Genomic DNA, 23066 nt, shown 5'->3' on the forward strand with positions numbered 1-23066 from the left:
CCCGAGGGATCCTGGACTGCGAGGGTGCAGGCCTGGCAGAGGGACCTCCCCAAATGCATGAATTTTCATGCACCGGGCCTCTAGTTTTCTTTATAATGAGAGAAAACACTGGCACTCAGTTGGTTAGAGCATCATTCCGATACACCAAGGTCACGGGTTCACTCTCTGTTCAGGGCACATATAAGAATCAACCAATGAATGCATAAAAATGTGGAGTAATAAATTGATGCCTCTCTGTCTCTTTCCGATCCTTTGTCTCTCTAAAAAATCAGTAAATTAAAAAAAGAGAGAAAACACAAAGATGATGTAAAGTCTCCATTTACTAGTAGTGATTATATTTACTGTACTTTCTTCAATACTAAGTTCAAACTATATCTATTTAAAATAATAGGTCAGCCCTAGCCAGTTTGGCTCAGTGGATAGAGTGTCAGCCTGTGGGTTGAAGAGTCCCGGGTTCGATTCCAGTCAAGGGCATATACCTTGGTTGCAGGCTCGATCCCCGTGCGTGCAGGAGGCAACAATCGATGTTTCTTTCTCTCTGTCTCTCCCTCCAACACTCTCTCTAAAAATCAATGGAAAAATATCCTCAGGTGAGGATTAACAACAACAAAAAATAATAAAGTGTCTCCATGTATTTTAAAAAATAAAACAATGGGTCTGCTTATGGAGAAATGGTCTTTTGCCTTTAAAACTTAAACTTTACCTTACCAACAATCAATCGATGTAAACTTAGTAGACACATTTGCAATGACACAAGGTCAGTAGTCAAAATTAATGAAGTCTGGAATCGGTAATTATAGTGTCAATGACACATATCATAAAGGGTTGAAGCAAATTTAATGATGCATTCAGTTTTATAACTTAGGTTAAAGGGTCTAAACCAGGTGTTGCAAGCTATGCCAGAGGCCTATTTTTGTTTGTTCTGAGTTAAGAATGTGTTTTATACTTTTTAAAGGGTTGTAAAACAAACAAAAACAAAGAATATGCTGCAATTTGTCTGTGACTTACAAAGCCAAAATTATTTACTTTCTGGTCCCTTACAGAAAAAGTTTGCCAACTTCAAACCTGAATTATAAGAACATAAAATACACTTAAAGAAAAGATAAAGTATTTTAAAAGTATGTTTGTAACTATAAAACAGTGCATATAAATAAAGTTTTTACTCTCCTTTCAGCTTAGCTTCAAATGGCATTACAAACATTTATTTTTTTTTTTAAGTCACGGATTAAAAAAAAAAAAAAAAGCAAACCCATTTTTTAATAATCTTTACCCAAGGATTTTTTTTCCATTGGTTTTTAGAGAGTGGAAGGGAGGGAGGGAGGTAGGGACGGGGAGAAACATTGATGCAAGAGAGTCACACATTGATTGGTTGCCTTCTGCATGCACCCTGACCAGGGCCGGGATCAAACCTGCAACCCAGGTATATGCTCTTGATGAGCAACCAAATCTGTGACCCTTTGGTCCAAGGGCCGATGCTCTAACCGCTGAGAACACTGACCAGGGCCAAAAAAAATCACAATTTAAAAAGCAGCCAAATACGTTTAAAAACTGGTCAGTGACATAAGAAGTAAAAGAGAATGGAAGAACCCAGAATTATAGAATTGTAGAACAAGATAGAACCTTAAAGATCATCTAGTCCACCCTCACATTTTAGAAATGAGAAATCTGAGGTCTAGATTTAGCAAGTGACTTACTCAAGGTCACACAGCTACTTTCCTGTAAAGCTACTATAATTCAGGGAGTAGAAATAGGTCAACATTATAATATATATATATATTGCCATTTTAACATATACGGGAGTTGGAAAAATAGGACACCTTTCACACACCTACAGAAATAAATCCTTTTATTTTATAACAATCCTTTTCTTTTTTAAGATGCATACAGTACTTGTAGTCCAAGAATTCTGAGAAAAGCTACAGACAATCTGGCACTATTTTTGAGAATTATACAACTGGACAGCAAATTAACACCTTTATAAATGTTAGGACATATAGAAATATAATTTAGTGTTTGCACAAAAAATAGGGAAGTTACATTCAACACGTTTTCTTAAACGTGCATTTAAAATGTTTAAATGTTTTCTAAAACTTTGGTCATCATGCTTTATTATAATTTGTTAAATTTCACAATTATGTAGATGATTAAACCCAAGTGGGAAGTAAATATATCACATTAACACAAAACAGCAAAAACAAGCTAATACTGCACAATCATATTAGCAGACTGATTTGAGAATACATATTTTTCACAAATAGTACACAAAACTTTGTGATAACATAGTTCAATGACTTTTCTTCCACTTCATAAAATAAGGCTGAGTAACGAGACATAGCAGAACATGATTACATGATAAAAAGTATATTTTTAATTACAAATCTAATTGTACATATAGGGCAACAAATTGCGATTTCTATAGAATAGTGCAAACGAGCAGGACTTTTCTCAAAAATATTAAAATTGGATTCACTTCATGTTCCTCGTATTAAGTGAATATTAAGTTATATTAATTATTTTAGGTTTTTGTGTGATGGGACATGTGATAGGGTTGATAGAGGTCAGATGTGTACTCATAGGCTGCAAAAAAAAATAGCCATTGACTTAATTTACTGGATTAGAAGTGCAGGCACTGAAAATGTAACTTTAAAAAGCTCCATTTGTCATCATGTAAACACTTTTGTTCATCATACCATATTTCATGAAAGATTTCTAATTCATTTCAAATTGTCATATTGAGTAATTCCTCTAAACTCTTTTTAATATGTGGTGGTTGAGATGCAGCCTGATTTAACAGATTCTGGCCCATCTGTGCAAAAAGTGCTTTTGACAATTTAGCTGTGGCTACTCGTATATTTCCTCCAGCTCCAGGCAGAGAGCCACTATTTGTCATGTTCCCTAAGAGGTGCCATAAAACAACCAACACTTTCTGTTCTGTGGCAAAGGGCTTCCTTTGATAGAGTTCCATAACAATATCTGAAATATAAAAATATGATAAATCGTAAGGTTTAAAAAATAAATTCAAGTTCTGCTAATTAAAAAGCATATATACATAACTTCTTTCTACTGCCATTTTTCTAAAATGTTAGGTATCTTAAAAGAAGTAGGTCAGAAACTTCCCTCCTAAAGAGTGGAATCTTCAAGTACTAGAATTCCATATATGATGATTAGTTCAGGCAAAAGTAGTGAAGATGGGAATGAAATCCAAAATTCATCTCCATGTTTTCTAAATGCAGTTAATTAAAGATTTCTACACTTTCCACTCATGGACCTTTTATCAAAGACATAATTTGAAATAGCAGTTTTTATGAATACCAATATTTGATTTTAATTATTTTTATTCATTCTGTTTATTTCTACGAACAGTAAGACTAAACACTTACTGGGGAAAAATAATAAAATTCTTTTAAAGAAAAATTTTTGGGTAAAAGTCTTAAAGGTCCTCTTGTGAATCATGATACAATTTATTTCTACTTCCTGGGTAATGATATTGAATTTGGCAGCTTTATTTATTTAGTTTTATTTATTTATTTTTTTAAAATATATTTTATTAATTTTTTACAGAGAGGAAGGGAGAGAGATAGAGAGGTAGAAACATCAATGAGAGAGAAACATCGATCCGCTGCCTCCTACACATCTCCTACTGGGGATGTGCCCGCAACCCAGGTACATGCCCTTGACCAGAATCGAACCTGGGACCTTTCAGTCAGCAGGTTGACGCTCTATCCACTGAGCCAAACCGGTTTCGGCTGGCAGCTTTATTTAAATTAAAATGAAATACCCATCAGTTTACCCTTAATTAATAAAATATTTCTTTATTCCTGACCAGATAGCTCAGTTGGTTAGAGTGTCGTTCCCACGCCAAGGTTGCATGTTTGATTCACTGTCAGGGTACATACAATATTCAACCAATGAATAAAGAAATGATTGGAACAACAAATTGATGTCTCTCTAAAGTAATAAAATAAAATTAACAAAAAATATTTACCAGCAAGCTTTTCAGTCATATCCTGTTTTGCTTTTCCATTTAAAAACTGAGCTTTTGTGCAAAATGGCTGTAGAAGTAAGTAATTGTCTGAACAAAAAGAAGAGAGACATGTTTAAAGAGTTATGAGAGCTTAGTTATTTTCAATTACACAGCACTGAAAACAAAAAAGATGCAAATGATTGCAAATGCATTAAAAAGATTTTTTAATCTTCCTACATGACCACTATTTAAAATTCTCTATAAAACCTTAACAAAGTAACATTCTTAGAGCAAATGAAACATAAAAATACATCACAAAACATTAAAGGAGCTATCCTATGGTGTATATGTATAAAGAACTGTCTACATCCTAGGTATCTTATTCTAAATGATACTATGTATGTTTATAAAAAAAACAGAAAATAATTGTTTTGGGGGGCGTTTACCTTTAGTGATTTTTCCAGTTTTTATTTAGAAATAATTATAGATTGATAGGAAGTTGTAAAGACAGTACAGAGAGGTCTTATGTACCTTTCACCCAAAGGTTGTAGCTTACATAATTACAGGTGTCCTCTGCTTTTTTAAAGTTCATTTTCATCACCCTGCTTTTAGAAAAGACGAACATATCTATTTTTACTAACCAAAAGAAAGACCTAGACAAAGACCAAGAGATCATGGTCTTCATTTGTATTTGTGTTTCCCTAGTAACTGGCGAAGTGAACATCTTTTCATGTGTTTATTTACCATCCATATATCCTCTTTGGTAAAAAGTATTTTCATGTCTTTTGCTCATTTTCTAGTTGAAATGCTATTTTTAATTTTAATGTTGAGTTTTGAGAGTTCTATATATATTTTAGAAATAAGTTCTTTGTCATATATGTGGTTTGCAAATATTTTGTCCCAATCTGTAGTTTATCTCTATATTAGTTAAAGGGATTTTTACAGAGCAAATGTTTTTAATTTTAATGATGTCCAATGTATCAGCTTTTATGGATCATGCATTTAGTGTCATGCTAACAATTCTTCACCAAGCCCTAAGGTCCTTTCCTATGTTGTCTTCTAAAAGTTTTATAGTTATGTTTTTCATTTAAATCTATGATCCATTTTGAATTAATTTTTAAAAAGAATTGAAGTTGAGGTAGGAAAAAAAATTGAAAAGTCAAAGGTAAGGGAAGAGAAAGTCAATTTTATATGATAACATTTAATTACTAATAGTAATTTAAAATATACTAAATGAAGAAATTTTATAACATTAAATGATTAAAATTGGATAGTTAGAATTTTAGCATTATAAAAAATATGCAAAATAAAAAAGTACAAAAGTAAAGTCCCAGTAACTGGAGTGCCAAAGTAAGATTTCTTACCTACATGCTGACTCAGTGCCTGAACAACATTTGTGGCAGCAGTATAGATGCCTGGATTCTTGGAATTCAGATTGTTATCTACTATTGCTGGAATTAGCATGTTGATGATAGGAGATAAGTTGTCTCTAAGCAAAGGAATCAATTTGTGCATTGTTTCCAGAGCCACCAGATTTACTTTACTATTAGAATCATGAAGTCGAGATTTAAAAGCATCAAAAATCTGAAAGTAAAGTGGTAAATTATTTAAAATGAAATACTGTTTATACCTATTATATTTATGTTTCTTTTGGCATTTCATAGTATTTCTCCGTTAGCATACTGTTTAAAAACACATGCACATTTCATTTAACCTAAATTTAGAAAATAAAAGCTTTATAAAAACTTGAATGATAAATCTAAGTGTCAAATTTTCTAATAGCAAAAAGAGAAGGCTTAAAAAATCACTCCAAAAGACATCTTAAATTAAGGTTGAGAAATCTGGATTAGTAAGCAATGACTGATTTACTATAAATGTGATAAAAGTGATGTTTTCTGGATGGTGCAGTTAGCTTAGCTACCTCTAAGGAATTAAGATAAGTTTCTATCTTTATCTACTCATAGCAAAAAGTAGATATGTAAGTTTTACTGTAAAAATTTCAGTTTAGGTAACAAAAGAAACGATCAACAAAACAACAAGAAAACCCACTGCATAGGAGAACATATTTGCCAATGTTATCTCTGATAAGGGTTTAATCTCCAAAATTTACAGAAAACTCATACAACTTAACAAAAGGAAGATAAACAATCCAATCAAAAAAATGGACAAAGGAATTAAATAGATACTTTTCAAAAGAGGACATACAGAAGGCCAAGAGACATATGAAAACATGCTCAAAGTCACTAATCATCCGCGAGATGCAAATCAAAACAACAATGAGGTACCATTTCACACCTGTCAGAATGGCTATCATCAACAAATCAACAAGTAAGTGCTGGTGAGGATGTGGAGAAAAAGGAATACTTGTGCACTGCTGATGGGAATGCAGCCTCTGTGGAAAACAGTATGGAGTTTCCTCAAAAGTTAATGAAACTCCCATTTGATCCAGTAATCCCACTTCTAGGAATATATCCCAGGAAGTCAGAAACACCAATCAGAAAGGACATATGCATCCCTATGTTCATAGAAGCACAATTTACAATAGCTAAGATTTGGAAACAGCCTAAGTGCCCATCAGCAGCGAGTGGATTAAAAAACTGTGGTATATCTGCACAGTGGAATACTATCTATACTAATAAAAGGGTAATATGCTAATTAGACTGGACATCTTCTGGACAAAGCCATGGTGGCGGGGCTGAGGCAGAGGCGGTTAGAGGCGATCAGGCCGGCAGTGGAGAGCAGTAAGGGCGATCAGGCTGGCAGGGGAGAGCAGTTAGAGAGATCAGGCTGGCAGGGGAAAGCAGTTAGGAGGATCAGGCTGGCAAGCAGGTGAGTGGTTAGGAGCCAGCAGTCCTGGATTGGAGAGGGTGCAGGCCGGGCTGAAGGACCGCCCCCCCACCCCCGTGCACGAATTTTGTGCACTGGGCCTCTAGTCCTATATAATAAAAGGGTAATATGCAAATTGACCCTAATGGAGGAACAACTGGTCACTATGATGCACACTGACCACCAGGAGGCAGACACTCAACACAGGAGCTGCCCCCTGGTGGTCAGTGTGCTTCCACAGAGGAAGCATTGCTCAGCCAGAAGCTGGCTCATGGCTGGCCAGTGCAGTGGCAGTGGCAGGAGCCTCTCCCGTCTCCACAGCAGTATTAAGGATGTCCAACTAATGGCTTAGGCGCACTCCCCAGGGAGCAGGCCTAAGCCATCAGTTGGACATCCCCCAAGGAGTCCTGGACTGTGAGAGGGCGCAGGCCGGGTTGAGGGCCCCCCCACCCCCCCAGTGCACCGGGCCTCTAGTGCTGCTATAAAAAAAGAAGAAACTTTTATCATTTGCAACAGCATGGATGGACCTGAAAGCATTATGCTAAGTGAAATAAGTCAGTCGGAGAAAGATAAATATCACATGATCTCACTCATTTGTGGAATATAATGAATAACGTAAACTGATAAACAAAAGTAGATCCAGAGACATAGAAACACCAAACAGACTGTCAAACTCAGAGGAAAGGTGAGGGGGGTGGGGCATAAGATATTAACCAAAACACTTGTATGCATGCATATTAGCATAACCAACGGACACAGACACTGGGCAGTGGGGGCTTTTCCTGGGGAGTGGGAGTGGCTGGAGAGGGGTTGTGGGGGGAAAAAGGAGACATATGTAATACTTTAAATATTCCTTGCTTTTTAGAATTTTATAAATTTCATAAATTAAAGATATAATACAGTGAATGATAAGCAATTCTTAAGCCATGTTAGGTGAGTGAAGAGTTATTCTGTGAGGCTGAGACTCTCACTAATAATTCCCGATATATATTATCCTACCTAATAATAGACAAACATGATAATTGACCATACCTTCGCTATGCCTCCCATGGGCTAATCAGCACGATATGCAAATTAACCAACAACAAATATGGTGGCTAATTTGCATACTGCAGGCAGGGCGGGACAGCATGAGCCACCATCCAGGCCCCCTGTGCGACCCCAGAAGCCGCCAGCCTGCCGCCTGTGATCGGATCTGATCATGGGCTGCAGGCCAGCCCCAGAAGCCCCAGAAGCCGCCTGATATGGTAGTAACTTTATCAGTAAGCACTCTGAAAGTCAGGGGCATAAATGCACCAATTAAAAGACATATTATGAGGGTGAATCAAAAACAAAACCCACTTTAAAAATAAAGACACATATAGATTAAAAGTAAATGAATTAAGTTGCAGCCTGTTTTGCTCAGTTGATAGAACATTAGCCCATGGCCTGAAGGGTCCCAGGTTCGATTCCAGTCAAGGGCATGTACCTCAGTTGCTGGCTTGATCCCCAGTCCCTATCAGAGCATGTGCAGGAGGCAACCAATCAATGTGTCTCTCCCTTTCCCTTCACTCTCTCTAAAATTCAATGGAAAAATATCCCTGGGTGAAGATTAACAAAAACAAAGTAAATGCATTAAGTAACATTAAAGAGATTGTAAGAAAAATATATTCCAAATTCTGTTAGTTATATAATGGTTATGTTTAAATTATTAACACCTAAGAAATTGGGTGAAGGGTACATATAATATGCTGTAGTATTTTATAGTTTTTTTTACATGTATGAGATTATTTCAAATTAAATTATTAAAAAATTAAAAATTAATAAAATATTAATGGAAATGTATCTGCATTACATGAAAAATCTCCTAATTGCTTCTAGCATAATTTATTAAATTGTGCTAAAATTTACAAGGGTTAAGTTAAAAAATATCTTAATTCTAAATGATATAATAGAAAATATATAATAGTGCAGTTATAAGCACTTATCTCAAAAACAAAAATTTAAAGAAGTGAATTTAAAGAAGGGATTAGCCAAAGAAAATATATGCACAACCCATGGACACAGACAACAGTATGGTGATGGCCAGAGAGAAGTGGGGGGCAAGAGCTGGGTAGAGGGGCAAAAGGGGGGAAATAAGGACATCCTATATAATATTAATAAAAGGCTAATATGCACATTGACTGAATGGCAGAATGACCGGTTGCTATGATGCGCACTGGCCACCAGGGGGGAGATGCTCAATGCAGGAGCTGTCCTTTGGTGGTCAGTGCACTTCCATATGGGGAGTGCCACTCAGCCAGAACCTGGCTCATGGCTGGCCAGCACAGTGGTGGTGGCAGGAGCCTCTTCTATCTCCGTGGCAGCACTAAGAATGTCCAAGTAATGGTTTAGACCCGATCCCTTGGGGGGCCTAAGCCTTTAGTTGGACATCCCCCGAGGGCTCCCCGGTTGCCAGAAGGATGTCTGACTGCAAGCTTAGGCCTGATCCCCTGGGGAGTGGGCCTAAGTCGACAGGTAGACATCCCCCAAGGGGTCCTGGACTGGGAATGGGCGCAGGCCGGGCTGAGAACCCCCCACACCCCTGCACAAATTTTTGTGCACCGGGCCTCTAGTATATATATAACACTCTTCATGTTAAGAATAGTCTGCCCAAGACATTTATTTATACTCAACAGAAACAGAAAATCTAACTTTCTGGTTTGCATGATACTTTTCTTCTGAAAAGTGATGTGGTACTTTTCTTTTGAAAATTAAGAGGCAACACTACTGGAACTAAAGAGTATAATCTATTTGCTAAGTTTAATATACATAATACAAATTTTAAATGAAATTTAATTAATAAATTACTAATAAAATTAAGTAAACTAAACTCTGATGAAGCATAAATAATTTATGCTTTAATACCACTAGCATTTATTACTCTGTCTTTCTATTGCTTTTTGTTTTCCTAAAGGTAGGTAGTTAAGCTGGTATATTTAATCTCTACCCTATATATGAAAAATGTTAATACATCCAATTCTAAAGTGATAACACATCCCTTAAATTCTCTGGTTTTAAAAATATTTATTGATTCATTCAACATATATTTACTGATTGTCAGGTTCCAAGAACTTTCAAGGAGTTATCATCTACTGAGAAGATTTATACTTAAATAAGCAGCTATTTTGTTACTTTAAAAAAAATTACTTTGAATTGTTCTAGAATGCTCTTCAAAGAGCAAAACCTAAGTAAAACACCCTTTTCACTAAGGTTATTTTAACATTTAAAAATAATATATATATAAAATACTAAGATTTAGGGAAGCGTTTTATACTAATAAACTTTATTAGCAACAGATTGAAAAGGAAAATTAATTTTGATGTGTCCTTACCTTCACAATGTTTCCAACAACAAGCTCTTGATTGTTTTCAGTATCTGATAAAAGCTGCTTAATCCCATTAATACGATCACGAAAGTCTTTTGCATTTAATAAACCTGTTATGACTTTGATGTACTCAGCACTTTCTAAGGAATTACGAGGAACTGACCTTCTGGAGACTTCACGAATTTCAGTTACCTCTCTAAAGTAAAAGAAAGGTAAAATTAACTTTATTATTAATGTCCTATCTAAAACACAAACCTAAAACATAATTCTCATTATATATTTATTTTCTAAAAATTCACAAAATGACCTGTCTTGGCCAGTGTGGCTCAGTTGATGGAGCGTCATCCTATGCACCAGGAGGGAGCAGGTTCAATTCCTGGTCAGGACACATGTCCAGGTTGTGGACGTGATCCCCAGTACAAGGTGCACAGGAGGCAGCCAACTGATGTTTCTCTCTCTACCTCTCCCTTATTCTCTCTGTAAAAATCAATAAAAAATATTTTTAAAAATATGTTTTTATTGATTTCAGGAGGAAGGGAGAGGGAGAGAGAGATAGAAACATCAGTGATGAGAGAGAATCATTGATTGGCTGCATCTTGCACTGGGGATCAAGCCCACAACCAGGATATATGGCCTGACCAGAATTGAACCATGACCTCCTGATTCACAGATTGCGAAGCTCAACCACTGAGCCATGGTGGCTGGGCAAAAACGTATTTAAAAAATAAATAAATAAAAATAAAAATGTGTGAGGCTTTAGAAAAACACAACAGGATGCATTTGATAGTAAAATAACACTAATACACATTAGGGAGAAAAGATAAAGTAACATCGAGGAACTCACTAGGTATATTAACAATAATACAATTTATTTTAAAAAAAGAAGGCATTAAGAATGATAACAGAGCAGATACAAACATCCTCAACAAAAATATTAGTAAACCAAATTTGATAAATTAAAAGAATCATACACAATGACCAAGTGGGATTTATTCCAGGGATACAGGATGGCTTAACATTTACAAATTAATCAATGTGATATACTACATTAACAAAATGAAGGACAAAAAGTCATGTGACCATCTCCATAGATGCAAAAAAAAGCATTTGCTAAAAATCAACATCCACCCATGATAAAAATACTCAACAAATTGGATATAGAGAAAACATACCTCAACATATTAAAGGCAACATGTGATAAGCCCATAGCTAATATTACAATCAACAGCGAAAAGTTGAAAGGTTGGACTCTCATAGCCAGTTAGCCTGGAGGTCAAATCACCCCTGGTATTGCCGACAATCAAGGCTGAACTACAACAAGACTGTGCACAAAGACCACTAGGGGGTGCACCAAGAAAAGATACAAAAATGCGGAGACAAAGAAACAGGACGCAAATGTCAGAAATGGAAGATACAGAGCTCAAAACCACACTTTTAAGGTCTCTCAAGAACTGTCTAGAAGCTGCCGATAAACTTAGTAAGGCCCTCGAAAAGACTGGTGAGACCACCGATAAATGTAGTGAGATCCTCAAGAAATCTAATGAGACCCTCGATGTTGTGATAAAGAACCAACTAGAAATTAAGCATACACTGACTGAAATAAAGAATATTATACAGACACCCAACAGCAGACCAGAGGAGCGCAAGAATCAAGGCAAAGATTTGAAATGCAAAGAAGCAAAAAACACCCAACTGGAAAAGCAAAATGAAAAAAGAATCCGAAAATACGAAGATAGTGTAAGGAGCCTCTGGGACAGCTTCAAACGTACCAACATCAGAATTATAGGGGTGCCAGAAGATGAGAGAGAGCAAGATATTGAAAACCTATTTGAAGAAATAATGACAGAAAACTTCCCCTACCTGGTGAAAGAAATAGACTTACAAGTCCAGGAAGCGCAGAGAACCCCAAACAAAAGGAATCCAAAGAGGATCACACCAAGACACATCATAATTAAAATGCCAAGAGCAAAAGACAAAGAGAGAATCTTAAAAGCAGCAAGAGAAAGAAACCCAGTTACCTACAAGGGAATACCCATACGACTGTCAGCTGATTTCTCAACAGAAACTTTGCAGGCCAGGAGGGAGTGGCAAGAAATATTCAAAGTGATGAATGCCAAGAACCTACAACCAAGATTACTTTATCCAGCAAAGCTATCATTCAGAACTGAAGGTCAGATAAAGAGCTTCACAGATAAGGAAAAGCTAAAGGAGTTCATCACCACCAAACCAGTATTATATGAAATACTGAAAGGTATCCTTTAAGAAGAGGAAGAAGAAGAAAAAGGTAAAGATACAAATTATGAACAACAAATATGCATCTATCAACAAGTGAATCTAAGAATCAAGTGAATAAATAATCTGGTGATCATAATAGAATCAGAGACATAGAAAGGGAATGGACTGACTATTCTTGGGGGGGGAAAGGGGTGTGGGAGATGCGGGAAGAGACTGGACAAAAATCGTGCACCTATGGATGAGGACAGGGGGTGGGGAGTGAGGGCGGAGAGTGGGGTGGGAACTGGGAGGAGGGGAGTTATGGGGGAAAAAAAGAGGAACACATGTAATAATCTGAACAATAAAGATTTAAAAAAAAGAAAAGAAAAGTTGAAAGGTTTTTCTCTAATATAAGGAATAAGAAAAGGATGACTCTTCTCACCACTTTTATTCAACACACTATTGAAAATCCCAGCTGAAGCAATTAGGTAAGAAAAAGAAATAAAAGGTATTTGAATTGAAAAAGAGGAAGTTGCTCTGGCTACTCAGTGGTTAGAGCATTAGCCCGTGGACTGAAGAGTCCTGGGATCAATTCTGGTCAAGGGCAAGTACATCGGTTGCAGTCTCCATCCTCAGTCCTGGTCAGTCATGTGTGGAAGGCAACCAATTGGTGTGTCTCTCTCACAACGATGTTTCTCTCTCTCTGTTTCTCCCTTTCCCTTTCACTCTCTCTAAAAATCAATGGAAAAAATATCCTCGGATGAGGATGAAACAAAAAAAGCCAGAAATAAAACAACAACAAAAGAAACAGAGGAAGTAAAACAGTCTCTATGTGCAAATGATATATTACATACAGAAAACCCTAAAGACTCCACCAAAACACTTTTAGAACTAATCATTAAATTCAGTAAAGTTGCAGGATACAAAATCAATATGTAAAATTCAGTTGTATTTGTAAACACAAATAATAAACTATCAGAGAAATTAAAAAAACAATCCCAATTACGTAAGAATAAAATACCTAGGAATAAATTTAACCAGGAAAGTGAAAGACTTTGAACACTGAAAACTGTAAGACAATGATAAAAAAATTGAAGACACAAAGAAATGAAAGGTATTTTGTGCTTGTGAACAGAAAGAATTAATATGTTAAAATGTCTATAGTATCCAAAGCAATGCACAGATTCAGTATAATACCTATAAAAATTCCAGTGGTATTTTCCACAACTCTAATATTTATATGAAATCACAAAAGACCCAGAATAACCAAAGCAATCTTTGCCCCCACTTTAATTGCTTTTATTACTCAAAAAAGCTTCATTTTTAAAATTTAGGTTTCTGACTCTGTGCTTGTGCCTTCAATATTTTCACAATAATTTTCTGCTCCTCAATAAGGAAAGCACACTTTGATCCTGTCATGGAAGCATTTAGCACACATGGATCTAACATAAGCTCTGCTGACATATTTGTTCATTTTAGACAACCTCATTAGAACTTTAGGTCTCATAGCACGACCTCCATGGAGTGAGCCTGGGCACATGCCACATGCAGATTTTGGTGCTTTCCAAACTTTTTTGGTTAAAAGGTAAACAATTCTATTACCAGGGGTTTGGGACAGTGTAGTTTTTTTTTTTTTTAAATCTTTATTGTTGAAAATATTACATATGTCTCCCTTTTTTTTCCTATTGTCCTCTTCCAGTCTGCCCCCAAAGGGACAGCCTAGTTTTGTTAGAGGCTGTATTTTAGATAAGCCTTTAATGGTATGTTAAGTGCTGGACTACTGTGAGTAGCTGAAGTGGCTGTCCCCAAAAGAGGACCAAACAAATTTCAAGAAAGAAAAACAAAGCTGGAAGCAACACACTTCTTGATTTTAAACTATATTAATTGAAACAGTATGGTATTAGCATATGAATACAGTATTAGACATATGAATCAATGGAACAGAATAAAGAGCTCAGAGATAAACCCACATATACATGGTCAATTAACTTATGACAAAAGAGGAAGGATAATTTCTTCAATAAATGATATTGGCAATACCAGTCTGCATTCCCACCAGCAGTGCAGAAGGAGAACAGTATGGAGCTACCTCAGAAGACTAAAAATGGAACTCCCATTTGACCCTGTGATCCCACTCCTAGGAATATATCCCAAGAAACCAGAAACGCCAGTCAGAAAGGATATATGCACCCCTATGTTCATAGCAGCACAATTCACCATAGCTAAGATTTGGAAACAGCCTAAGTGCCCATCAGCAGATGAGTGGATTAGAAAACTGTGGTACATATACACAATGGAATACTATGCTGCGGTAAAAAAAAAGGAACTCTTGCCTTTTGCAACAGCATGGATGGAACTGGAGAGCATTATGCTAAGTGAAATAAGCCAGTCAGAGAAAGATAAATACCACATGATCTCACTCATTTGTGGATTATAGAGAACAACATAGACTGATGAAAAAGGACAGACCCAAAGACTGAGAAACAGCGATCATGCTATCAATCACCAGAAGGAAAGTAGGGGAGGGCGGGGGTAAGGGGAAGAGATCAACAGAAGGACTTGTATACATGTATATAAGCCAAACCAATGGACATGGACAACGGGGGGATGGGAGCATGCGTTTGTGTGTGTGGGGGAGGTTGGGGGTTAAAGGGGGGGATGAGGACACATTTGTAATACCTTAACTAATAATAATAATAAAAAAATGATATTGGCAAAACCAAACACTGACATGCAAAAGAGTGAAACTGGACCCCTATCTTACACTATACAAAAAAATCAATTCAAAATTAATTAGAGGATAGCTGGTGTGGCTCAGAAGCTGAGCGGTTCAATTCCTGGTCAGGGCACATGCTTGGGTTGTGAGCTTGCTCCCCAGTAGGGGACATGCAGGAGGCAACCAAATGAAGATGTTTCTGATCAATGTTTCTATCTCTCTATCCTTCTCCCTTCCTCTCTCCCTAAAAATCAATAAAAACAGCCGAAACCGGTTTGACTCAGTGGATAGAGCGTCGGCCTGCGGACTGAAAGGTCCCAGGTTTGATTCCGGTCAAGGGCATGTACCTGGGTTGCGGGCACATCCCCAGTAGGAGATGTGCAGGAGGCGGCTGATCGATGTTTCTCTCCCATCGATGTTTCTAACTCTCTATCTCTCTCCCTTCTTCTCTGTAAAAAATCAATAAAATATATTTTTAAAAAAATCAATAAAAACATATAAAGAAAATTAATTAAAGACTTAAATGTAAGAACTGAGACCATAAAACTCCTAGAACAAAGAAAGGTATAAGCTCCTTTGTGTTGGAATTGGCAATGATTTTTTTTGGATCTGACACCAAAAATAAAGGCAACAAAAGAAAAAATAAACAAGTAGGACTACATCAAACTAAAAAGCTTCTGCACAGTAAAGAAAACCATATGCAAAGTGAAAAAGCAATCCATGGAATGGGAGAAAATATTTGCAAATGATATATCTGATAAGAGTTTAATATCTAAAATTATAAAGAACTCATATGACTTGCCCTGGCCAGTGTGGCTCAGTTGGTTGAATGTCATCTCATGCACCAAAAGGTTGCCAGTTTGATTCTGGTCAAGGCACATCAGGTTGCAGGTTCGGTGCCCAATTGGTGTGCGTACAGAAGGCAACCCATCGATGTCTCTCTCTCTTCCTCTCCATGCCTCTCTCTAAAAAAATCAATAAAAACAACTCATATGACTCAATAGTAAAAATACCAATCTGATTAGAAAATGAGTAGAGAAACAACATAGACATTTTTCCAAAGAAGATATACAAACGGTGAACAGATACATGAAAAGGTGCTCAACATCACTAATCCGCAGGGGGAAAATCACAATGAAGTATCACCTCATTGTGATAGTCTCTTATAATAGCCTGTCAGAATGGCTATTACAAAAAAAGACAAGAGTCCTCGCTGGTTTGGTGTTGGCCTACGGACTGAAGGGTCCTAGGTTGAATTCCAATCAAGGGCACATGCCCAGGTTGCAGGCTTGATCCCCAATAAAGGGCATGCAGGAGGCAGCCAATTAATGATTCTCTCTCATCATTGATGTTTCTATCTCTCTCTCCCTCTCCCGTCCTCTCTGAAATCAATAAAAATATATTTTTTTAAAAAGACAAGAAATAACAAGTGTTGGCAAGGATGTAGTGAACCCTTGCATACTCATTTTTTTAAGTATTATCTTTTTTTAAAAAATATATACTTTATTGATTTTTACAGAGAGGAAGGGAGAGGGATAGAGAGTTAGAAACATCGAAGAGAGAGAAACATAGATTTAGCTGCCTCCTGCACACTCCCCACTGGGGATGTGCCCGCAACCAAGGTACATGCCCTTGACCAGAATCGAACCTGGGACCCTTTAGTCTGCAGGCTGACCCTCTATCCACTGAGCCAAACTGGTTAGGGCCCTTGTGTACTCTTAGTGAGAATGTAATCTGATATAGTATGGAGATTACTAAAAAGAAATTTAAAAATAGAACTATCGCCCTGGCTGGTGTGGCTCAGTTGGAGCATTGTCCTGTGCACTGAAAGGTTGCGGGTTCAATTCCAGGTCAGGGCACATACCTGAATTGAGATTTGATCCCTGGTCAGGGTAGATGCTGGAGGCAACCGATCATTGTTTCTCACTTCTCTCTCTCTCTCTCTCTCTTTCTCTCTCTCTCTCTCTCTCTCTCTCTCCCCGCCTTCCCCTCTCTCTAAAATCAAGAATAAAATAAAATAAAAAACAGAACTATCATATGATCCAACAATTCCATTTCTGGTTTCATATCTTAAAAAAATAAAATAAAATCACTATCTTGAAAAGATATATGTACTACCATGTTCATTGCAGCATTAGGTATAATAATCAAGACATAGAAACCCATGTAAGTGTCCATTGAGGGATGAATGGATAAGGAAAATGTGGTATCTATATACACAATGAAATATTATTCAGCCATAAAAGGAGGGAAATCCTGCCATTTGGGACAATATGGATAGGCCTTGATGGCATTAGGCTAAGTGAAATGTCAGAGAGACAAATATTGTATGATCTCACTTCTATGTGGAATCTAAGAAAAAACCAAACTCATAGATACAAAAACAGATTAGTAGTTGCCAGAGGCAGAGAGTGAGGGCAAATGGCTGAAGGTGGTCAAAAGGCACACATTTCCAGTTATAAGTAAATTCTGGTAACTCTAGTTAACAATACCAGCCTGTATCTTTGAAAGTAGCTAACAAAGTAAATCTTAAAAGGTCGCATCACACAAAAAAATTATGTAAGGTGATGGATGTTAACTAAACTTATTGTGGTAATCATTTCACAATATAAACATATATCAGATCATTATGTTGTATACCTTAAAGTAATACAACATTATATGTCAATTATAGCTCAATAATTGGGGGAGGAGGGAATGAACATAGTCATGCAACATTTATACACTATATCGACTGTTCAAAGTAAATTTAACAAGATTGTATTGTGGAGACAAAAATAACATAAAAGATAAAAAGAAGGTATGAAAGCATACTGTTATATGGTTTTCACATTATACCTAAATTGGTCTAATATCATTTGAAAGTAGACTATGAGAAGACAAAAATACATACTGTAAAGTATGTATATTACAAAGTCTAGATCACTTAAAAAAAGAATGAGGAGTTAATGAAATAAAAAAAGAAACACACACATCAATCAATTCAAAAGAAGGGAGGAAAAGAGAAAAAAAGAAACAAAAAACATAGTACTGATTGAACAATACCTTCAAGATGTAGGCTTACACCGAACCTTATGAATAATTAATATTAAATATAAATGGTCAGATACCCCATGCCCAGCTGGTGTGGCTCAGTTGGTTGAATGTCATCCCATGCACCAGCGGGTTGCTGGTTCATGGTTCAAATCCTGGTCAGGACACATGCCCGGGTTTCAGGCTTGATCCCCACTAGGCGGCATGCAGGGGCAGCCAATCGATGTTTCTCTCTCATTGATGTTTCTATCTCTCCCCCCCTCCCTTCCTCACTGAAATCAATAAAAACATATTTAAAAAATTAAAATAAAAAATAAATGGTTAAATACTCCAATCAAAAGGCACAGATTGTTAGACTGAATAAAAAAAGCAAGGCTTGCTGAAACCGGTTTGGCTCAGTGGATAGAGCGTCGGCCTGCGGACTGAAGGGTCCCAGGTTCGATTCCGGTCAAGGGCATGTGCCTGGGTTGCGGGCATATCTCCAGTGGGAGATGTGCAGGAGGCAGCTGATGGATGTTTCTCTCTCATCGATGTTTCTAACTCTCTCTCTCCCTTCCTCTCTGTAAAAAATCAATAAAATATATTAAAAAAAAAAAGCAAGGCTTAATTATATACTGTCTACAAAATAAAAACACTTTAAAAATACATACTAGGATATAGAAGCCCAAACCACAACATGTTAAAGAAAAATTATTCTGACACTTGAAAAATGATTAAGAAAACATTATTGATAGAACCTAGACACAGAACCTACACAGAACCTAGAGACAGAAGAACTTCGCTGGAGAGAACATGGCAAAAGATCCTGGACAGAAACTGGCCACAGAACCTAGAGACAGAACCTAGCGAGAGAACCTGGCTGAAGAACCTAGAGACAGAACCTGGCTACAGAACCTGGATAGAACATGGCAAGAGAACCTGACTAGAACATGGCTACAGAACCTGGCTGGAGAACCTGGCTGGAGATCCTGAACAGAACTTGGCTGGAGATCCTGGCTAGAGATCCTGGCTAGGCTGCTGATCAACTGAACGCTGTCTCCGTGTCATTCCTTCTTCGTCGACTCCGTCTATACCTTTGGGAACCCCCGGACCTGCTGGGGTTGGACCCCAGCACCCTGATGGGGAATTAAACCTGCAGTCTTTTGGTGCACAGGACGATGGCTCCAACCAACTGAGCCACTGGCCAGGGCAGCCTCCCAGGCTTTTAATCAGAAGATGAGCATTTGCATCCCAGTGCCGCATGCTCACTGTGCACTTGGCGCATCAGTTCACCTCTCCAAGCCTCAGTCTTCTCACCTGTAAAATGGGTTAACAGACTCACTTTCCAGGGGGGTGGCTGTGAGCATGGTGAGTGAAGGAGGCTGCTTGCAAAGTTCCATAGAAGTCTTCGACTTCCACATTTCACCTGACATGCCTCCCAGGGCTGGGATGGGAGAAAGCCAATGTCCTCCAATGGACACTGTGCCCATGGATTGGGTTGATGGGCAGTGCTCCTGTTTCTCCGAAGAGAGGAAGCAGCTCCAGAGGGGACTGGCCCCCAGGAACGAGGGAGCCTCAGGTGTTAGAAGGAAAGTGTTCTCCAGAAGTTCTCTCTTAGCCTACACACAGACTAGCCCCCTCTCTCACTATGAGTAAAGGTGGCCCCACCGGCTCTGTGGTTGGAAGGAAATATCAATAACACGACTAATTATGGAAATGGCAAAAAAGAAAAAAAAAGAAAAAAGAAAAGAAAACATTATTCAAGACTACTGGAATAGGGATCATGACTATTGTAACAGGGGAGAAAAAGTGTGTTCAACTTTGAATACAGCAGAGACAAATGGGATTTATAGCCAACATACATAGTGAGGGGGTCAGTGGAAGAAAATTACTAAGAGGAGACATCAAGGGTAGGGAGTTTCTTGCTAAACTGGCTGAATAAGATTTTTGCTAAAGGCAGGCTAGGTAGTTATACATCAAAGGTGGAGGATAAGGAACCTTCTCAGATAACAAGGGGGAGGGAGGAAATGACAACAGGATTCTTTGCTAAGACTGGCTTATGTAAGCCAAGAACAGTGCAAAAAAGGGCTCAGAGGAGTCTGTCTAAAGTTTGGTCAAAGAGAGAGTCTGTCAAATGAGATATCAGTTTATATCCACTTGGATAACTACAAGTGTTGATGAGGATGTGGAGAAATTGGTAGGCTGTGCCCTTGACCAGAATCGAACCCAGGACCTTTCAGTCTGCAGGATGACGCTCTATCCACTGAGCCAAACCAGCTCAGAGCAATAGTTATTTTTTTTTTAAAAAAAGACTTAACCAAAATAAAAAAGACATATCATACAAACATTACAAAACTAGACAAAGTAGACTTTAAGAAATAGTCTAAGAGGGAAAAAGAGATACTTAATAAATGATAAAAAGGTCAATTTATCAAAAAGTCACAAGAATCCCAAATATATGTGAATTTAATCACATTAATCACATTGCACCAATATACATAGAGCAGAAAGCAATAGAACTTAAAGTAGAAATAAACAATTTCACAAATATGGCTGGAGATATCAATACTTTTATCTCAGCAATTGATAGATAGTAAATAGAAAATCAGTAAGGATTTAGAAGAGTTTATTTAAAAAATCAATCAACTTAACCTGACATTTTATAGAACATTACACCCAACAAGAGTATAAACACACCTTCTTTTAAGTAGATATAGAAATACTAGAGGCCCAGTATGCGAAATCGCGCGAGGCTCCCCGCCTCCCATCTGTGCCGTGAGAGCTGCTGCTCCTGGGCCAGGGGAAGGGCCCGAGAGATGCTCCAGCACCTCCTGCTGATCGGTTGTTATGGCATGAGGGCATGATGACCATTTGCATATTAGCCTTTTATTATAATAGATTCTCTAACAAACTATATGCTGGGCCATAAAACAGTAATTTTAAAAGAACTGAAATCAGCCCTAACCAGTTTGGCTCAGTGGATAGAGCGTCAGCCTGTGGACTGAAAGGTCCCGGGTTCAATTTCGGTCAAGGGCATGTACCTTGGTTGTGGGCACATCCCTGGTGGGGGGCGTGCAGGAGGCAGCTGATCGATGTTTCTCTCTCATCGATGTTTCTAACTCTCTCTTCCTCTCCGTAAAAAATCAATAAAATATGTTTAAAAAAATAAAAGAACTGAAATCATATGAAGTACAATTAATGACACCACAGAACTATTCAGAATTACTAACTAAAAGGTGTTAAAAAACCTCCAAATATTTGGAAATTAAACACATTTCTAAATAGCCCCTGTATTAAAGAAGTTCCTGTATTAAATAGGAAACCACAATGATATTAACCAACATTATTTCAATACCAGGAGAAACCACCCATTATCAGTAATAAGATAATAACATCATCCACCTCATGAAATGATGCACTAAGAAGGGCAAAATATCATTTTTGTGGTATTCCTGCCTCACCTAACTGTGAGGAAATATTAGATAAACCCAAATTGAGAAACATCTACAAAATAAGTAACTCACTAGTAAAGTGTATAGAAAAGATTTGGAACACAGTACACTCTCAATAGATGTTAAAAAATAATTTTTGTTGGGTGTGAAAAAGACATTTTTGACCAGAATATCTGATCTAGGATCTTATGCGACAATATCTCAATGTGGAAAAACAGCAGATTCTGATTTAGTAGGCCTAGAGGGAGTACAAGATTTTGGATTTTTTAATAAACTTCTAGGTGATGCTAATGCAGCTGTTCTGTGGGCTGTACTTTCAATAACAAGGTCCCCAAAGCATATATTGTCACATGAATTTTTAATAAAATGTATTACTTTAGTTTATAAAATATTTTAAAGATATACAAATACAGAAAACATAAAATATGCCTATGTATTTACTCATATAGTTTTTTTTAAAAAAATATTTTTATTGACTTTTTACAGAGAGGAAGGGAGAGGGATAGAGAGTCAGAAACAGATGAGAGAGAAACATCGGTCAGCTGCCTCTTGCAAGCCCCACACTGGGGATCGAGCCTGCAATCGAGGTACATGCCCTCGACTGGAATCAAACCCGGGACCCTTCAGTCCACGGCCTGACGCTCTATCCACTGAGCCAAACTGGTCAGGGTTACTCATATAGTTTTTAAATGTTTAAAATATACCAGAGCAATCATAATACTTTGGGGCCTTGACTTATGAGTTTAATTCATTCCATGACGGAGCTTGTAACTCAAATTACTCGTATGTCAAATCAACAGTGAACGAGTGAGACACGTGATGCTGGGCTGATGTTGTGGCGTTCACTGTGACGTTTGCTGCGCCAACTAGCGGTGGGGCATCTGAAGCTGGCTTGTAACCCGAATTTTAGCTCGCAACTCAAAGCAAAAAATCGGCGGAGAGACGGCTCGTATCTCAAAAAACTCATTAGTCAGGACACTAGTAAGTCAAGGCCCCACTGTAGTTTTTTACTGGTTATTGGCATTATTGGTTAAATTCTTCTTTTAATGTTTGTATTTCCTAAAGGTGTTTTTTCTTTAACCATAATTATGTATTACTTTTATAATTAAGGGAAAAAAGTAAAGGCTATATATTAAAAAAATCAATCACAGTTATCCAACACAAGCATAATATTGCTAAGGTCAATAACACTAAAGCTTTACTAATGTTTAGTACATGTAAAAGCAAGTTGTTGTAAGTATACGCATAATTGCCTTATTAAATCTAATTACCTCACTTTCTAAGTCCTTAACTTGTAGAGTTCTGTTAAATTTTGGTAAATACCTCTGGGATAGCTTATGGAAATATCCAAATGAGACTACTATCACTAGAGAGTAATTTCTCTAATGATGTGGACTATCAAATGATTCTACCTTTCGGCTGCATTTAAAACATCTCTGGAAACAGATGATGACCTTGCATTTCCAACACTGCCAGTATGAGATCGTCTTCCTTTTGCTGAAGAAGTATCTAATGGTAAATCTCCCAAGCCCTGTA

General features: G+C 37.3%; 1 protein-coding gene across 1 annotated transcript in view; it reads right to left on the minus strand.

Annotated features, from left to right (window-relative positions):
* Window positions 1-1829: 1829 nt before the first annotated feature.
* Window positions 1830-23066, minus strand: part of TOGARAM1 (TOG array regulator of axonemal microtubules 1) — a 130668-nt gene continuing 109431 nt past the window's right edge. Inside the window, exons 18-22 of the mRNA XM_081087302.1 lie at window positions 22943-23061; window positions 10143-10332; window positions 5329-5548; window positions 3986-4072; window positions 1830-2973 (exon numbers count right to left, since the gene is read on the minus strand). Of these exons, the coding sequence (XP_080943428.1) occupies window positions 2720-2973; window positions 3986-4072; window positions 5329-5548; window positions 10143-10332; window positions 22943-23061 (870 nt within the window). The 3' untranslated portion in view covers window positions 1830-2719. The remainder of the gene's footprint in view (window positions 2974-3985; window positions 4073-5328; window positions 5549-10142; window positions 10333-22942; window positions 23062-23066) is intronic.

The sequence above is a fragment of the Myotis nattereri genome, assembly GCF_964212035.1.
Source record: "Myotis nattereri genome assembly, chromosome: 1".
In the NCBI taxonomy this organism is placed as follows: Eukaryota; Metazoa; Chordata; class Mammalia; order Chiroptera; family Vespertilionidae; genus Myotis; species Myotis nattereri.